This window comes from Lithobates pipiens, unplaced genomic scaffold (genome assembly GCF_037356315.1).
Source record: "Lithobates pipiens isolate NorthernLeopardFrog02 unplaced genomic scaffold, aLitPip1_a1.2 Scaffold_23, whole genome shotgun sequence".
In the NCBI taxonomy this organism is placed as follows: Eukaryota; Metazoa; Chordata; class Amphibia; order Anura; family Ranidae; genus Lithobates; species Lithobates pipiens.
In genome coordinates this window covers 311,568,024-311,586,497 of record NW_027507785.1, presented here as the reverse complement: position 1 = coordinate 311,586,497, position 18,474 = coordinate 311,568,024, and the positions used below count along the sequence as shown (strand labels likewise).

Genomic DNA, 18,474 nt, shown 5'->3' with positions numbered 1-18,474 from the left:
TTTGAAAAGATGAACCTAGCCTTTAAATGTAAAAGGGAAAAAAAATTGAATAATAAAGTGGCTCTTTAATATTCTGTTTCTTACAGAGATCTGCGGCTACGCTCATATGGAGATCAGACCCAGCAATGTCACCCACGTGGGCTCCAGTGTCACCATTACATGTACCCAAAAGAGCAACGGCAAGCAAGGTGTCAAAATCGTTGCTGGCGTTAAGAGATGGCAAAATCTACACGGGAATTCAATCACTATTACCCATACCAGTTTTAATCCCGGCAGAATACCGTACAACTGTAATAATGCTGCCGACAAGCTGATCTGTGGAGCTGACATATATTTTGGATGTAAGTGCCCATCACTGAATGTTTTTGTCACTTTAGGGCTTGCTTACACCATCACGCTTTTTGTGTGCTACAACGCAGAATCTCACAGGGCACTAAGGCTCCTTTCACACAGGTGGCCAGAGCAGGTGGTTGATCTGCATTTTTACCAATTCTCCCCCCCCAACCGTCCATCTACAGTTGGACACGGTGCTGCTCGGTTGAGTACACATTGAAAAATTCTAATATGACATGCTGAGTTTGACAGGAGGCACTGCCTGTCAGACTCTTCAATATAAGGCTCCATTTAAATGAGAAGGTTTCCAACGTCACATGATTTCCAATGCGGGTTTGATGTGACTTTTGGCTTGATTTTGATCTGACTTTACATTCTATGGATCAAAGTTGCAGCGAAAGTAGTGCAGGCACATTTTTAAAGTCAAAAAGTTTGCACTTTAAAACTATTGTTGGAACTAATATTAGGAGATAGCACAGCATAGCAATTTTCTATTTATACTGTTTTCACACGGCTTTATGAGACGTGATCAGTGCTAGCAGCTGTCGATCATTACTACTCGTTAATTATATTTTGTATATATATATATATATATATATATATATATATTATTATTATTATTATTATTATTATTATTATTTTATTTATTTTTTTCAAAACAGGTAGCTCACAAGATCCTCATAGTTTGTTACCTTTTTAAAGTCGCTGTGACTTTAAGTTGCACCAAATTGAACGGGTGCCATTGAAGAGAATGGGGTGTGACTTGTCATGCAATTTTGATGTCCAAAGTTCCATGACAAAGTGAACAAGTGTGAATGGAGCCTAAGTGAATATGACCGCACCAAAACCACAAGTCAAGCACTTGGCATGCATTTGCAGCACTGTCCCACTATGCAAAATCCCTATTTGGCGATTTTCTCTTCCACTTTATATTAGTTTACTTTAATTGTTTGTTTTTTTTTGTCTTGTTTTGTTCAGCTGTGTTTTTCCTGTTTTTGTTTGTTTCAATTCTCAAAAAAATTGTACTTAATAGCTGGTTGCATCTATGCTATTGTGCCGCGAGTTCCACATAATATTTGTAATAATAATAATAATACATTTTATTTATAATGCACTTTACATCAAAAGATCTCAAAGTGCTACAGGTTAAAATCAAAGAAACGAACATCTAAAAAGAACAAAAAGCTTTGCTAAAAAGAAATTCTTGTACTGTACTATGCAAAGCCATAAATAAAGAATAAAAAAAAATCACCATTTGGCAATGAGCAAAAACAAAAGAAAACAGGCATCAGGAGGTAAGGATGGCCTCCTAAATGCCTCATACCTTATTTCATTATCATCAGAAAATCAATTCATTGCTTTGCTTTTCGGGGAGGGGGGGGGGGAGGAGGGCAAAATATTGCTTCTAGAGTGAAAAAAGCCTAAAACTGCATGGGAATGCACAGAATACCTGTATATCCCCATGCAGGTAAACACGGCCTGGCACAGGCGTATGCCTGAATGAGGCCTAAAATTATAATGTTTCTGTAAAGCTCCCCCAAACCCCTGATATTCACCTTGCCGGTATGAGAGCCATATATGTATTGTCAGTGTTGTTATTAGCAAAGAGATTATAAAGGAGGTTACAACTTCCATAGCAACCAATGAGGTCAGTGGAATCTGGTTGCTATGGGTTACAGACATGCCAACCTGCAAAAGCTAATTTCAGGGAGGTGGCGCTCCGTGCCGCACCGTGCCGCTCCGGTCCGCTAACCCCCCTGCGGCAAGATTTTTTTCAAAATAATTTTTTGAATATTTTCTCACTGTACTTCTGGTGAAGGGGGTGGAGGGTAGGTTGCAGTGGACGGTGTCAGTAGTTTTTTTATTTTTTCGTTTAGATTTTTGTTTTTAATTTTTTTCACAATGCTTTATGGGGGAGGGGGTTGGGGCAGTGGACAGTGTTGGTAGGGCAGGGGGGAGTGGTGTCAATAGTTTTTTTTTTTTTTTTTTTTTTTACAATTACATTTTTTAGAACTAATTTTTTTTACATTTTTTTTGCATTTTTTTTATCAGCCTTGTTGGGGGGCTTTGATTAGATATCAGGGGTCTAAACAGACCCCTGACATCTCCCCTTTGAGACAGAGAAATGGACTGAGGATAGAGACAGTGTGCTTCAGTTTGTGAATGGACAGAAGCCTGTCTACTCTGCTCAGTTTTCACAGGACACAGGAGCGAGCACTGCTCACTGTGTCCAATTCAGAAAAGGAAGGGGCCTGTAAATTACATATTTACCGGTCCCTTCCTCTGCTCTCCATCCTGACACATCCCCCAGCAGCTGGCAGGAGAGAAGAGGAGGGAAGTCGGCGGGGGATGAGGGGGGGGCAGAGGAGGAGGAGGACAGGGAGCCAGAGGAGAACGGGGGGAGAGGGAGAAGGACAGAAAGGGTGGCAGAGGAGTAGCCGGAGGAGAAGGAGGACACAGGGAACAACTGGGAATGATCGGTGCTGCGGGAATGACAGCTGTGAACACCGATCTCCCTGTATAGCTTTTTAGCCGACAGCTGTGGGAGGGAGAAAGGGAGAAGGAGCTGTCAGCTAAATAGCTATACAAAGAGATCGGTGTTCACAGCTGTCATTCCCGCTGGACCGATCATTCTCCGCTGTAAGCCAGGGTACCAATCAGAAGCCAGGATATTGGGAGGCGCTTGCAGGTGTCTGGGAGCTGCAGCAAAAATGCGGGAGACTTGGGATGTCTGGGGTTACTACATGTTTACTTTATTGTCCGGGCCTCATTTTGTAAATAAAGTTAGCAAATTCACATTAGTTTTCTTAGTTGCCTTTGAAAGGCTCTAAAGTAAGAATTTACTTCATTGTCCCTGGCAACCAACATGTTTTTAACTTTCCATATTTCCAATGCCTTAGAAGAAGAGGTTAAATGGTTTCTATCTAAAGCTGCAACTTTTTCTGATAAGAGATACGATTTATTGCCATTGTAAAACAAATCACAATGAAATTACATTTCTACTCCATACATTATTCATACATCACAATTTTCAACCATGCATTTACCACATAGGATTTAATTATACCAAAAAATGTATAATATATATAAATATATAAAAGTATCCCCATATTATAAAGGTATAAAAAGTGCTCATATATATATATATATATATATATATATATATATATATATATATATATGATACAACATGCCAGCCTAGTTATCTCTTTCCTATTAATACCTTTCATGGCAGGCCTTAATTTGACCTCAGAGGCCTTACTTCAGCCAGAGGCCTACTACTGAGATAAACAAACAAACATGGCCTCTGCAGACAGGGCAGGTTCCAAGTGTTGTCCACATGTGTGACTCACCTCAGGATATGTACAGACCAGCATTTCCTGTGGTCATGGCCCACATACACATCAGCAGCCATCTTGAGATACTTATTGGACCTCTGACCTTATTATTTTACTTTTACTTTTCACACATCTAGTGGAAATGCTCAAAGATAAGATTACCACACCTATAGGGCTTGTTTACGCTGGCTTCATCCTCTGAATAGTTATTAGCGGTGGATTGTTTTTCAGAGGGAGGTGAGGAGACAAAATGTTGCCTCCTGACCGCCTGTTTAAACCATAAATCTCCACACCACTATGGGGGTGGTTGTGGCCTGGCTCCATTCAGTTGAATGGGTTGTGTTTGGCAGGTGGTATTGTCCAGCAATGGTGACACAGATAAGTTTCAGCCACAGCATGTGTACAACCCCATTCGCTGCCTTTGTAGTGTAAGGTCGCATGGTTGGGAAAGGGAAAATGCAGCTCAGGCACTTGTTTCTACCACCCCCCCCCCCCCCCCCAACTGCAAGTGTAATCAAGGCCTCAAGGCTCGTGCACATGGCAGTATGATTTTACGTAGGATCTTGCTGGCAGGAAGATCTTACCTGAAATCCTGTCCATGCACTCTACTCATATAGCGTTTCTGCTAACACTTTCATGCATACAACGCAACTTAAAGTGGTTGTATATCCCCAATGCGGAAGTTGTACCTATAGGTAAGCCTATAATTAGGCCCTATAGGTACTGTAAATATTTCCTAAATGTGTGCCGTGACTGACGGCTCCCACGTGCATGTCCAGAAGTGATGTCACTCGGCTCTGAACAGTCACAGAGCCGGAGTCCGCAACGCCCCCCCCCCCCCGGAAGGAAGAGGGTCGAAGATGGATGTGCCACCAGCAGGGACATCGCGGGCTTCGTTTGCAGGTAAGTGGCAAATAATGGGTATGCGATGCACTAGCCCATTATGCTTTTACTTTGCAGGGGAAAAAAGAGGAACTAAAACCCATTAGGGTTTACTTTACTTTAAGACACAGGCGGTTCCACACAACTAGCATCCTTGGTTGCTAGGATGCAGGCTGCCCCTGCTGCCATGACACAGGATACCATTTTGCGTTTCCTTGGACACAATGTTTACATTTAGGACTGTGGAGGTAGATATCTGAAATTTTTACAAAGCTAAACGCAGCTCAGATATCGGTGACATACAGAGGCAATTTTGTTGTCAACCATGCTTTAATTCTCCTCTGCCGGACTACAGGACACCATATTATGGAGATGAGGAGAGGGAAGGGTGTTCTGTAGTCCCTCAGGGGGAGGGCTGACATTGCTTGATTTCAGTGTAGCAGAGGCATTGTGTTGTCAGCTCACTACAGGAAGTTAGCAGCTGACTGGGTGTTTAGCAGAAGCAGCGGATATTTTTCTGGCCCTGCTGCATTTTCAACCACTTCATGTTCTTAGGCTGCTTTGAAACCTCCTGGACTTAAAGAGGAAGTAAAGGCACTTAAAAAAAATAATAATAATAAAAAAAAGCAACCTGCAAGGCAAAGGCATAATGAGCTAGTATGCATAGCATACCGCTCCTTCACCGTTCCAAAGAAGCTGCTGGCAGGACTTTTGCCTGACGTCCTGCCAGCGCACCGGTGTAGTGTGAAAGCCCTCGGGCTTTCACACTACAGACAATGGTGCATCTTTTTTTGGGCGGATTGCAGGCGTTATTTCTAACGCTATAGCGCCTGCAAAACGCCCTGGTGTGAAAGGGGTCTTAAAGTGTCACCTGTGAAAGATTTTAGGTATCGTAATTTTTTCATCATTTCACAGGTATACGCAATTTCGAGTTTTGACATGTTTGGTGTCTATTTACTCAACGCAACATCACCTTTTATATTTTACCAAAAAATTGGGTATTATATTATGTTTGGGGGCACTAAAATTACTTTTAGTGTACTTTATATTGAAAATATGCATTTGATAAACAGCTGCGCAAATATTGTACGACATTAAAAATTCTCTGCTTTCAGAAAATACATAATTGTTTGGGTGTTCTAATAAATTTTCCAGCATAAAATGCAAAAAATAAATAAAAAATGCCCCGGAAGCGAAATGGTTGTAGAGGCAAAACAGGGAAAACTGTGTGTGTATTGGAGAGATGTACTGAATATTTTTTTTAATTGTGTTTTGCCCAGACATACTGTTCAATTTAAACCTTTCTTTTCAGTCCCTCCGGATCAACCAAGAATCATCTCATGTGAACAGCAAGGAGAATCTGGAAATGTTTCCTGCTGGTGGGAGCTGAAGAGACATAGTGGCCTCCCAAACAGCTGTACCTTGCAATTGCAGTTGAGTATCTGCTTATATAATGTATTCATTTATATAGTACATTCAAAGTCTTTATAACATCCTTGAGTGTGGTGAGAGTTCACTGAATGCCTTAACCACTTAAGGCCCGGATTGATTTGCCCCCTTAAAGACCAGGCCATTTTTTGCAATACAGCACTGCGCCGTTTTAACTGACAATTGCACGGCCGTGCGACGTTGTACCCAAACAAAATAGACGTCCTCCCCCCTCCACGAATAGAGCTTTCTTTTGGTGGTATTTGACCCCTGCATTTATTTTTTTTTATTTTTTTTTATTTTTTTTTGCGCTATAAACAATAAAGAGCGACAATTTTGAAAATTTGTGCTATAATAAATATCCCAAAAAATAACATAAAAATGAAAACAAATTTCTTCATCAGTTTAGGCCGATATATATTCTTCCACATATTTTTGGTAATAAAACCCACAATTTGCGTATAAAAATTAGTTTGCACAAAAGTTATAGCATCTACAAAATAGGGGATAGATTTCTGGCATTTTTATTAGAATTTTTTTTTTTACTAGTAATGGTGGCGACCAGCGATTTTTTTTTTTTTTGCAGGACTGCGAAATTGCGGCGGACAGTTCAGACTATTTTGACACTTTTTTGGGACCCTTGACATTTATACAGCAATCAGAGCTAAAAAATAGCCACTGATTACTGTATAAATGTCACTGGCAGGGAAGGGGTTAACACTAGGGGGTGATCAAGGGGTTAAATGTGTTCCCTCATGTGTGTTCTAACTGTGTGGGGATGGGACTGCCTGCAGGAGGAGACCGTTAGCTGTTCCCAATCTTTAGGAGCAGCAGATCTGTCTCTCCTCCCCTGACAGAACGTAGATCTGTCTGTTTACATAGAGGTCTTAAAGTGGCCGACGTACCATGACGGCGATTCACCCAGGGGAGCCAATCTGCCACAGTATAACTGCGGCGGTTGGTCCTTAAATGGTTAAAGTGGTTGTAAACCTCAGACTTGAAATATGAATAAAACATATCCCTCAATAGTGTGTACTTGTCTAAATTAAGAGCACAAAGGGTTGATTTACTAAAGGCAAATATCCTGTGCACTTTGCAAAGTGCAGTTGCTCCAGAGCTTAGTAGATGAGGTAAAGCTTCACTTTGCAAAGAGTACCCAATCATGTTCAAGGAAAATAAAAAAAAAACTGAATTTTTGCTTGCACATGATTGGATGATGGAAGTCAGTAGAGCAACTACTCTTGCAGAATACAACTGCACTTTGCAAAATGCACAGTCTATTTGCGTTTAGTAAATCAACCCCTGTCACTTGCTTCAATTCCGCTGCTATCAGCATGAATCACTTCTGAGTTTTCCTGACACCAAGACAGCTCAGAACAGCTCTATAAATTCCTGACTTTGAGCGGCTGTAGAGGAGCGAAGACTGCAGAAAAACAAATACAACTTATGTAGGATGATTTGTTTCTTCTCTGTGTATCACCTGAGGCCAGTCACTTCACTGAGTATATGGAAGGGTTTACAACCACTTTAAGGTAGCTATTGATGAATTCAATTTTGGCCGGTTTAGCAGGGACCCGACAAATTTTAATCCATGTGTGGCCCCTTCAATTCAACAGAAGTTGATCTACAGATTGACTTCTGTTCAACCGCCTCTTGATCAGCAGCTGCAGCCAATGGTTGCAGCGCAGATTCAGTGTATTCTGACATCTACCTTGAATTTGTAGATGGGAAAATTTGTTACTTTTTTTTTTTTTTCAGGCCGCTGGCTGAATTCAAAATAAACTGAACCATGTATGGCCAGCTTAACATCCCCACTCTACTCTTAGGGGCAAACACACCATAGGGCCAATTGTATAATTTGAGACAAGAGTATCTTCCATTTATTTACTGTCATACTCCTTTATTTATTTTTTTGATTTATTTGAATTTTATTATTATTTACATTATTTAATATTTTTTGTAATTTTTATTATTTTTAAGTGTATCTAAAGCCAAAACATTTTTTATGGATTAAATTAGAGAGAGAATTTACTGTACTTCCTGTCCTGGAGACACAAAAGGAAGTAAGAGGAAATCTTTACACAATGATAGCTGTAAAATTTGGGGTTTCCCAGTGTCAATGATCCATGGGACAAATAGAGAGAGTGGATCTCCGTAGCAGGGACACAAACAGTATGACATCAGGGGGGTTACCCCTCTTCCTTTCGAGTATGACATTCTGACAGAGTTTTTAGCTCTTCCTACTCTATCCAAATCTAAAAAAAAAAAAAAAAAAAAGTTTTGTATTTAGATACACTTTAACACTTTGCGCTTCAGCCCCGGAAAATGTTACCCCCTTCCTGACCAGATCACTTTTAGCGATTCGGCACTGTGCCGATTTGACAACTGCGCGGCCGCATGACATTGCACCAAAACAACATTGACGTCCTTTTTTCCCCACAAATAGAGCTTTCTTTTGATGGTATTTGATCACCTGTGCGGTTTTTATTTTTTGGGCTGTAAACAAAAAAAAGCAATATTTTTTACTTTTTGCTATAATAAATATTCCCCAAAAATATATAAATTTTTTTTTTTCCCTCAGTTTAGGCCGATATGTATTCTACATATTTTCGGTAAAAAAAATCAAAATAAGCGTATATTGATTGGTCTGCGCAAAAGTTATAGCGTCTGCAAAATAGGGATAGTTTTATGGCATTTTTATTAATATTTTTTTTTATCGGTAATGGCGGCGATCTGCAATTTTTATTGTGACTGCAACATTATGGCAGACGCTTTTGACACTGTTTCGGGACCATTGTCATTTAAACAACGGTCAGTGCTATAAAAATTCACTGATTACTGTGTAAATGACACTGGCAGGGAAGGGGTTAAACACTAGGGGGGCGATCAAGGGGTTAAGTGTGTCCTAGGGAGTGATTCTAGCTGTGGTTGGATGGGCTACCACTGACATGACAGAAATCACTGCTCCCGATGACAGGGAGCAGTAGATCTCTGTCATGTCACTAGGCAGAATGGTGAAATGCCTTGTTTACATCTCCCTGTTCTGCAGCTCCGTGACATGATCACGGGACACCGGTGGACATCGAGTCCATGGGACCTGCTGGCACGTCCGTGCTGTTCGCAGGGGAGGTTGCGCACAAGCTAGTCCCGCCAATTAAAGGGGACGTACAGGTATGCGCATTTGCCCACTGCTGCCATTGTCCCAACATATATCAGCGCGCAAGCGGTTAAAGCAGTCAAAAATAAGATACATCTGAAAAGCACATTAAAAAGGAAAATAACAAAAATTGCATTGATATTCACCTTCAATCAAGAGATTTCCCCTGCAGTGCTTTTTTTACTGCTGCTAGATGATCTTGTTTTGAAAGCATCACTCAACCCACCTTCTCTGAGCCCAGGTCATCCTGGACCTTGCCCTTCCAGTGAGTGGAGAGGCAGCATAGTAATGAGCTCATCTCTCTGTTAGTGTGCTCTCGCCTCCATTCAGCAGGCTCCTTGTGAGCACATAAGCTGATCGGCTCCTTGTGTCGCTTTGTCCGCTCACACTCCATCATTGCTGTAGAGCAAGGGGGTCTCAAAATGGCGGCCTTTCAGCTGTTGCAAAACTACAAGTCCCATGAGGCATTGCAAGTCTGACCGTTGCAAGCATGACTCCCTCAAGCAGAGGCATGATGGGACTTGTAGTTCCGCAACAGCTGGAGAGCCGCCAGTTTGAGACCCCTGAATTCTAAACCATTCCATTGTAGCTCTGGCTGTATGCTTAGGGTTGTTGTCCTGCTGGAAGGCGAACCTCCGCCTCAGTCTCAAGTCTTTTGTACAGGTCAAGTTCAGGTAGACTTCTTGCATTTTAGTAATACATTTGATTATGTTTTATTAATTACAGTGCTGCACTCATCTGTGTCTTTTATATCTGCCTAGAGTTTACATGTAATAGTCATATGGTATCCAATATATTATCCTGTCCCTATTCTGTAGGAAATAATAGATTCAACCCAATAACCCAGCCAATGCTCCAAGGCCACATTTTTCGGTGGCACTGTGTGACCCTTTCCTCATGCCACCCCTGGGGGGCACCACATGAGTTATTCTTCCTACCTGTTTGTACAATATTTATATACTCCAGGATGAGACCGAACAAGATTACGGAGAGTGTTTTGGAGAGTTGTCAGACTGGGACCAATTTGCTGACCCTGCCTGTTTCAGCCAATCCTGGAGGAGAATACACGGCTTTGGTGGTGACCTCTAACCCGCTGGGAAAGAACACTTCGCAGTTCTATAACTTCACTTTCTATGATATAGGTGGGTGACAATTGATGGCATTTTGGCATGTGGCTGTTTAGATTTCACATTTTTGTGGGCGGGGGGGGGGGGGGGGGGTTGGGGGTTGGTGCATCTGGTGACCATTTGGGGGTTTATGATGTTTTTAATAAAAAAAAAAAATATTATTTCATTGACGTATTAAAGCTAACATGAGATTATTATGATTATTATTATTATGTCTTCACTGGACACTTGTAAATAAATACAGCTGCAGGGCAAGGGATAGAAGGAGAGGGATCACAAGACTCTCTGCAGCTCAAGTAATACATAGCCAGAGCACCTTACATTGCATGTTTTTATGGGTGGATTGTTAAGTCTAAGTGATACTTTGCACACAAAAAATGTAACCCTAAGCAGCTGGTCCAAGATTATTTTCATTGTAATATGACCAATGAGTACATAGAGAAGAAATGAAGCCTCTGTGAGAGGTGGTCCTGTCTAGGATGAGTGTATAAGAGGAATAAGAGGAGGATGTAAATTAGGACCCTGCACATGAGAAGTCTTGCTCACTTACTTGTATATAATGCTAACTTTCGCTTCTCTGCATGGACCTTTTGTGGTCAGAGGCAGGAAGAGTCAATGGTAGTTGTCTAACTGAGAGGGCTGTGCACAATTTCCTGTTTTCTGGCCAGCCCTGTATATATATATATATATATATATATTTTTTTTTTTTTTTTTTCACAGTAAAAGGTAATTTAAAGAGGAGTTCCTTGAGCCCTGTTCCCTGCACGCAATCCAGAATATTTGCCAGTGAATACTGTATGTAATAGCATTTCTCTTGGGGGGGGGTTGGAGAGAACATTTATAAATGCCACGAAGAAAAACGATTTCTGGCAGTGAGCCTGTGTTCCGTCACATTCGGCGACCCATCACATTTTTCTACCCGCTGGAGTGCGCATGTGCGACGTCGCCATATGCGTTCCAACACTGTTGTAAGACCACTTTGCCACTTTGACCTACAGGTAAGCCTAGATTAAGGCTTACCTGTAGGTCCAAGAAATATCTCCTAAACCTACACGGTTTAGGAGGTATTTACTAAAAGACAGGCACCGCTGGCTCCTGTGTTATCAGCGATATGCCATTAGTTTGGGCTCCCGTGCGTATGCGCGGGCGTGACGTCATCGCTGCTCTGGCACTGTGAGTGGCCGGAGCAGCGATACCAGGAAGAAGAAGGATGCTCCAAACTACAGGGGACAGCGGTGACATCGCTGGCTCCTGTGTCAGGTAAGTGACACATAATGGGCTACTATGCAATGCACAGTAGCCCATTATGCTTTACCTTTGCAGTGAGACAAAGAGGAAGTAAACCCATCAGGGTTTACTTCCTCTTTAAATATACAGATCTACTGTATGATATCTACTGTATGTAGTGGTCACTGACCACTTTTTACCTGTCCAGCCAACCAGTCTGCCTGCACACAGATCAAATGCCCGACATGAACCTATTCCTGTAAACAGTATGTAGAGAAATATCAAAGCTCCTAAAAGTTATTACACTGAACTTTATATCATGTTATCTTAGAGATAAATTGAGGATGTCCCATTGGCATGCGTAAAGTGAAAGGACCTTCTTGTCCCAGGTCAATGTCATGAAACAAGCATCAGGTCAATGACCCCAGGGCACGCGTCTTCAGAATTCAGTTGACAATTGTATGTCCCACTCCCATTCCGACAAATTCCCTTTTAAAGTGTATCTAAATCAAAGGACAACAACTTTATATATTGCTGCTTACAAGTCCTTAGATGTGGTGGGTGCATTAATTTTTTTTTCCCCCTTTATATTCTTTCACATGGTGATCCTGCCAGTAACACACTTCCTGTCCTAGAGTGACACTGCTTACTAACCCTACTGCAGTATTGTCACCTTAGGGCAGGAAGTATTTTGGAGCTACAGACCACCTTCCCCTCTCTTCATCTCCATAACATAGGGAGGTGTTCTGCAGAGAAACAATGCTAATTAATAACCGTATAGCCATGGAGCACAGAAATGTATCAGCTTATATGATTTCCGGCAGGATCAACCGATTTTTTATTTTTTTTGCATTTATTAAACAGATACAACAAAACATTTTTCAAAATTGAACAAAAATAATTTTATTGTCGGTGTTTACATATATATTATAGGATTTGTACGCAGCACCCACAGACTGGAACTGAGGGATACCTAGGCTGCTTCCTTATGCACGCAGGGGTTGATTTATTAAAGGCAAATAGCTGCGGCAGCCAGTAGTAATTTTCTGTGGGGGGGGGGGGGGGCAGCAAATAGTACCATTGCCCCCCCATCTGTCAGCGGGCGGGACTGGTGCACTTACCCCATCTATGCAACGCTTCTCCCGTGCGCTCTCCTGCTCTCCACGGGAGGCAGCTCTGGTTTCTTTCTGTTTACTCCCTCCTTCTCGGTGGCCAATAGGGAGTCTTCTCTTTTCGGCCATTCAGAAAACGGGTCTCACACGCGCCTCTGATTGGCCGGATTGAGGATCAGTGTTATAACAGCGAATATTCATTCGCTGTTGTAACACCTGGGTGGTCTCATGGCGCAATGCTCTGTGCCACGATCCCACAGATTTTGAAGCCTAATAGAGCCTCTGGCTCTAATCCGGTGCTTCAAAAAAAAAAAAAACACCTGCCTGTGTAATTCATGCGCCCGGCGTCCTGAAAGGGGCCAGACGCCTGAATAGGTGGTGGCAGTGGTGGCCGTGGATAGATTCATTCTATGCATGAATCTATCCATTAGTCATATAGGGGGTGACGTGGATAGAGGGGACGGTGCCCGGGGACCCCTAATAGACAGGCCGCCACTGGCAAATAGACTGTGCACGTTGCAAATTGCAGTTGCTCCAGAGCTTAGTAAATAGGGTAAAGCTTCCCAATCATATGCAAGGAATAAAAAAAAACTGAATTTTTGCTTGCACATGATTGGATGATGGAAGTCAGCAGAGCTTCCGCTCATTTACTAAGCTCTGTAGCAACTTCAATTTGCAAAGTGCACAGTCTACTTACCTTTAGTAAATCAACCCCTTAGTACCTTTTCAAAAATGCATTGTCGAAGCCTTCTATAGGCCATGCTCTTCAGACAAGCATTTCAAAATCAAACTTAGAAGAGTTCCTGTACATTCCTGATCTTTTTTTAAAGAGGAAGTAAACCCTGATGAGTTTACTTCCTCTTTCATTCCCTGCAAAGGTAAAGCATAATGGACTACTGTGCATCGCATAGTAGCCCATTATGTGTCACTTACCTGACACAGGAGCCAGCGATGTCACCGCTGTCCCCTGTAGTCCGGCGCATCCATCTTCTCGGTGGGTCTCGCTGCTCCGCCGCTGTAATTCGGCGAAGCCGTCACTCCCGCGCATGCGCACGGGAGCCGCCACTCGCGGCATATCGCCGTTGACCGTGGCACGCTCAGTAAACCTGCGCGCATGCGCCGTGTAGGTTTAGGAGATATTTCTTGGACCTACAGGTAAGCCTTAATCTAGGCTTACCTGTAGGTCAGAGTTGGTTGTAGGGTTTACAACCACTTTAAGCTACAATACTCATATCCCAGCTTGGCCAGGACACAAACTATTTAATCATTGCTATTGCTTCCTAGAAATAAAGAGAATGTGAACAACATAATCCTATACACTCTATTTACACTAGAATTTCCCTTGATCTAGCAAATTTCCATACTAGACTCTCAGCCACATTACAAATGTTTTTCTTTTTCCCCTTAGTGAAACCACATCCACCAACCAACATAACCATCAACTGTCTCCAGACATCGGATGAGTGCTCTGTGACCATTCACCCAGACGGGGATATACAGCACATCCGGCTAAGATATCAAGCCAGCAATGAGGGAGACTGGCAAGAGGTAATTGTGTTTAGGGGACTTCTCAGGATGAAAAAAAACATAATTTTTGACCTATGCAGAGAGGTCTCTATCTCAAACAGCCCTACTGTAAACTAAGGTAAGACTTTCACTGTAGATGGAAGTTATTTGGCCCTAAAACTTAACTGCAGGCAAACCTGTAAATCCACAGCTGAAATATATCTACAGCTGTGCTTAAAAGTTGTTGGAGAATTGGTAATATACAGTATTTAATAGGGTTGCGCTGATACCGATACTTTCAGGCTTGGCTCTTTCAGCTGTCAGTGGGATTCCCCCACTGACAGCTGAAATGTAAAAAAAAAGAAAAAGCCGGCAATTATTAGTTGTTAACCAGCTGTTAGTGGGGTTCCCCTGTTGATAGCTGAAGTGTAAACTGAAGTCCCGGCAATTGGAGCAGTCAAACAAAAAAAAACAACCAGGCACCGTTTATCAACAGCATTGCTCAGCCACTGAAACAGAAAGATAAAAAGAAACATTGTTTTTTTTTGTATCTTCCTGTTTATTCATCTACAGATCAAAGGGATAAACTTAGATCTGCAGATGAAGTCAGTTTAAAGCAACCTGTCAAGTAAAAATTTTTTTAATTTACTCTAATCATCCTTAAAGTGGTTGTAAACCCTCTTTAAAAAAAATACTTTAAATTTATTTCCTACTTTATGTGCAAGTTAGATTTTGGGCATTGTATGCAACAGAAATTTCATTTTGGTAAAATACTTCCCAAGGGTTAAAGCAGTATTAAACCCAAAACCAAAAATGTATTATATTGCAGCTCGCCAATCATTAGATGTGATTTCTGCATCAATTTTCTTTTTTTTGTGCTATTTCCTCTCTGTTTTCACCTAGTGATCTGGCCAGTAACACACCCCTTGTTATGTGTGAGACACCACTGTAGATGAAGGAGCACAGGAGGCACAGCAGACAGCAACATTGTCAGTCTGGGGGAGGGGATTTAAATGCACTATAACATTGAAGGCAAACTCCAGCTCAGATTTTATAATTAGTTACAGCAAACAGTTTGTTCCTTTTGGGATAAATATATTATATGAATAAATAAAATCAGATTATTTTAAACTTACCTGCTGGTGTTAGTTTGCCTTATCCAAGTAAATGGGTTCATTCTGCTGGAGAGCTTTTTGCTTTTGAAAAACAAAATGAAAATAGAAGAAAGAAGGCGTAAACAGGAAAACAAATAAAGCCATCACATCTAAGAGATGGTAAGCTGCAATAAAATAAATAAAATACATGTTTACTTTGGGGTTTAATACAGCTTTAAATACTTCTAAAGGGATGCAGACTTTGCATCTTTTTCCATCAGAACACTGAGAGTGCACCAATGGATTATAATGAACCAGGCCTTCCCATTCAGAATCAATCTGCATGGGACATGGGCAAACAAACAGCTATTTCTGTAGAGCAGAAACAGATAGGAATCGGCAATAAAGTTTGGTAAAATCTTAGTGATGTGTGCTGATCACCCAGAAGGGAATGTTCTTTTTTAACAAAGGTGGAGTTACTATTTAACCCTTGCAGTGGGGGAAGAGGGGGAGGGGCATTTTAAGGGGTTTTCTGTGCCCGGAGTTGAACTTCAAAGACACTGTACACATGTAATATTTTCATTGTTTTAACTACAGTACATCCGAAAATTATTCACAGCGCTTCACTTTTTCCACATTTTGTTATGTTACAGCTGTATTCCAAAATGGATTGCATTCATTATTTTCCTCAAAATTCTACAAACAATACCCCATAATGACAACATGAAATAAGTTTGTTTGAAATCTTTGCGAATTTATTAAAAAATAAAAAACTGAAAAATCCCATGTACATACTCCAAATTGAGCTCAGGTCCATCCTGTTTCCACAGAGATGTTTCTGCAACTTGATTGGAGCCCACCTGTGGTAAATTCAGTTGATTGGACATGATTTGGAAAGGCACACACCTGTCTATATATAAGGTCCCACAGGTAACAGTGCATGTCAGAGCACAAACCAAGCCATGAAGTTCAAGAAACTGTCTGTAGACCTCCAAGACAGGATTGTATGGAGGCACAGATCTGGGGAAGGGTACAGAAAAATGTCTTCACTGTTGAAAGTCCCAATGAGCACAGTGGCCTCCATCATCCGTAAATGAAAGAAGTTTTGAACTACCAGGACTCTTCCTAGACCAAACTGAGAGATCAGGGGGAAAGGGCCTTAGTCAGGTAGGTGACCAAGAACTCGATGGTCACTCCGACAGAGCTCCAGAGTTTCTCTGCGGAGAGAGGAGAACCATCCAGAAGAACAACCACCTCTGCAGCACTCCACCAATCAGGCCTGTATGGTAGAGTGGCCAGACAGAAGCCACTCCTCAGTAAAAGTCACATGACAGCCCGCCTGAAGGACTCTCAGACCATGAGAAACAAAATTCTCTGGTCTGGTGAAACAAAGATTGAACTCTTTGGCCTGAATGGCAAGCGTCATGTCTGGAGGAAAGCAGGCACTGCTCATCACCTGGCCAATACCATCCCTACAGTGAAGCATGGTGGTGGCAGCATCATGCTGTAGGGATGTTTTTTGTGAATGTCCCAGCCAGAGCCCAGACTTGAACCTAATTGAACATCTCTGGAGAGATCTGAAAATGGCTGTGCACTGACACTACCCATCCAATCTGATGGAGCTTGAGAGGTCCTGCAAAGAAGAATAAGAGAAACTGCCCAAAAATAGGTGTGCCCAACTTTTAGCATCATACTCCAAAAGACTTGAGGCTGTAATTGGTGCCAAAGGTGCTTCAACAAAGTATTGAGCAAAGACTGTGAATACTTATGTAGATGTGTTGTTTTTTTTTTTTTTTAAATATAATACATTTTCAAAGATTTCAAACAAACTTCTTTCACATTGTCATTATGGGGTATTGTTTATAGAATTTTGAGGAAAATAATGAATGTAATCCATTTTGGAATAAGGCTGTAACATAACAAAATGTGGACAAAAGTCAAGCGCTAGGAATACTTTCTGGAAACACTGTAGGCATTTGTGTAGTTATATTCCCTGTGTTATTTGTTTACCTTACCTTAACATGATGGGCTCACATGTTGCTGCTGCAGTTTGTGGTGTCATGGATGACTGCTGCCACTGTGTCCTAGCTTGTTCCTATTTGCTAAAGGGACAAGACAACTTTTTGTTCCAGGCTAGACAGTATCCAATCCATGCCTTGCCATTCCCTTTGAGTTTTATCACAAATGTGTGAGTGCTGTGATGAAAGGCTGCATGGTGAGCTCTCTGTTGATTGCTCTGCCTTCTTGTGTCTGTGTCAGATCAAATTACAGTTTAGCTCTCACCTGCAAAGCACTAGACTGAGAGACCTAGGGATTGTGGGATATATAGTTTCTTTATAGGAAGTATCAGTTCCCAGACTACAGACAGAGGTTATGCATTAACCAGTGCAGTGCCATGGCACATACCTTATGTTTGAACACAAACAAAAACTGCTGACACGGGGATGTGAAGATTTACTTTATTATAGGCTGTACATGCAGAGCAACAAATGACACCATGAAAAAACATTATTGATGCACATTCTATACAGGTGAAAAGCAGAAGGTGCAGGTAGGAAGGCTTATAATGCTTTTTGGGAAGAGATTGTTTAAGGCCCTCACTGCTCATGGTGATTATAGGAAATGTTCAGGCTGCGTATGGTTGAAGTTGTACCACTATAGACAACTGATAATTTCTGTGTTAATATTTCCTTTTAGGTAGAAAGCTCAATTAATAGAAGCTTCACCTTCTATCATCTCCACCCAATGACTCACTATCACCTCCAGGCTGCCTGCAAATACCGGTATGGACAGGGAATATGGAGTGACTGGAGCCAGCTTGTGACCTGGGAGACACCAGAGAGCAGTGAGTACATTTATATTTTATGTTTAAGGCTGGGTTCACACTGCTACGGGTGGGAGATCCGGATGTGATTCGCACCGCACTGCAGTGCAAATCACATCCGATCTCTGTAGCGATGCGAGTTCAGCCATACAGATAGTATGGCTGAATTCACATCGCTCCCGCCGCAAACTCGCACGGGACCCTTTTTTTGGTCCGCAGCAGAATCGGATCGCATGGGTGTTCACACCATGCGATCCGATTCCTGTGCGAGTGTGCAGATCGCACTGCGATATGCGGACGGATCTGGGGGTGTCATTAACATTTCATTGACACTCCCAGCAGTCTGCATAGGGCAGTGTGAACTGCCGGCGGGAGGCATGCGATGCGGGAAAACTCTGCGGATTTGCGGCGTTCCCGCATCGCTATGGTGTGAACCCAGCCTAAAG

At 41.9% G+C, this 18,474-nt stretch overlaps 1 protein-coding gene across 1 annotated transcript in view; it reads left to right on the top strand.

Annotated features, from left to right (window-relative positions):
- The window catches only part of IL12RB2 (interleukin 12 receptor subunit beta 2), a 90,068-nt gene that overhangs the window by 31,597 nt on the left and 39,997 nt on the right, over positions 1 to 18,474 (top strand). The window contains exons 3-7 of the mRNA XM_077450514.1: positions 87 to 341; positions 5,866 to 5,986; positions 10,105 to 10,280; positions 14,013 to 14,152; positions 17,902 to 18,049. Of these exons, the coding sequence (XP_077306640.1) occupies positions 87 to 341; positions 5,866 to 5,986; positions 10,105 to 10,280; positions 14,013 to 14,152; positions 17,902 to 18,049 (840 nt within the window). The remainder of the gene's footprint in view (positions 1 to 86; positions 342 to 5,865; positions 5,987 to 10,104; positions 10,281 to 14,012; positions 14,153 to 17,901; positions 18,050 to 18,474) is intronic.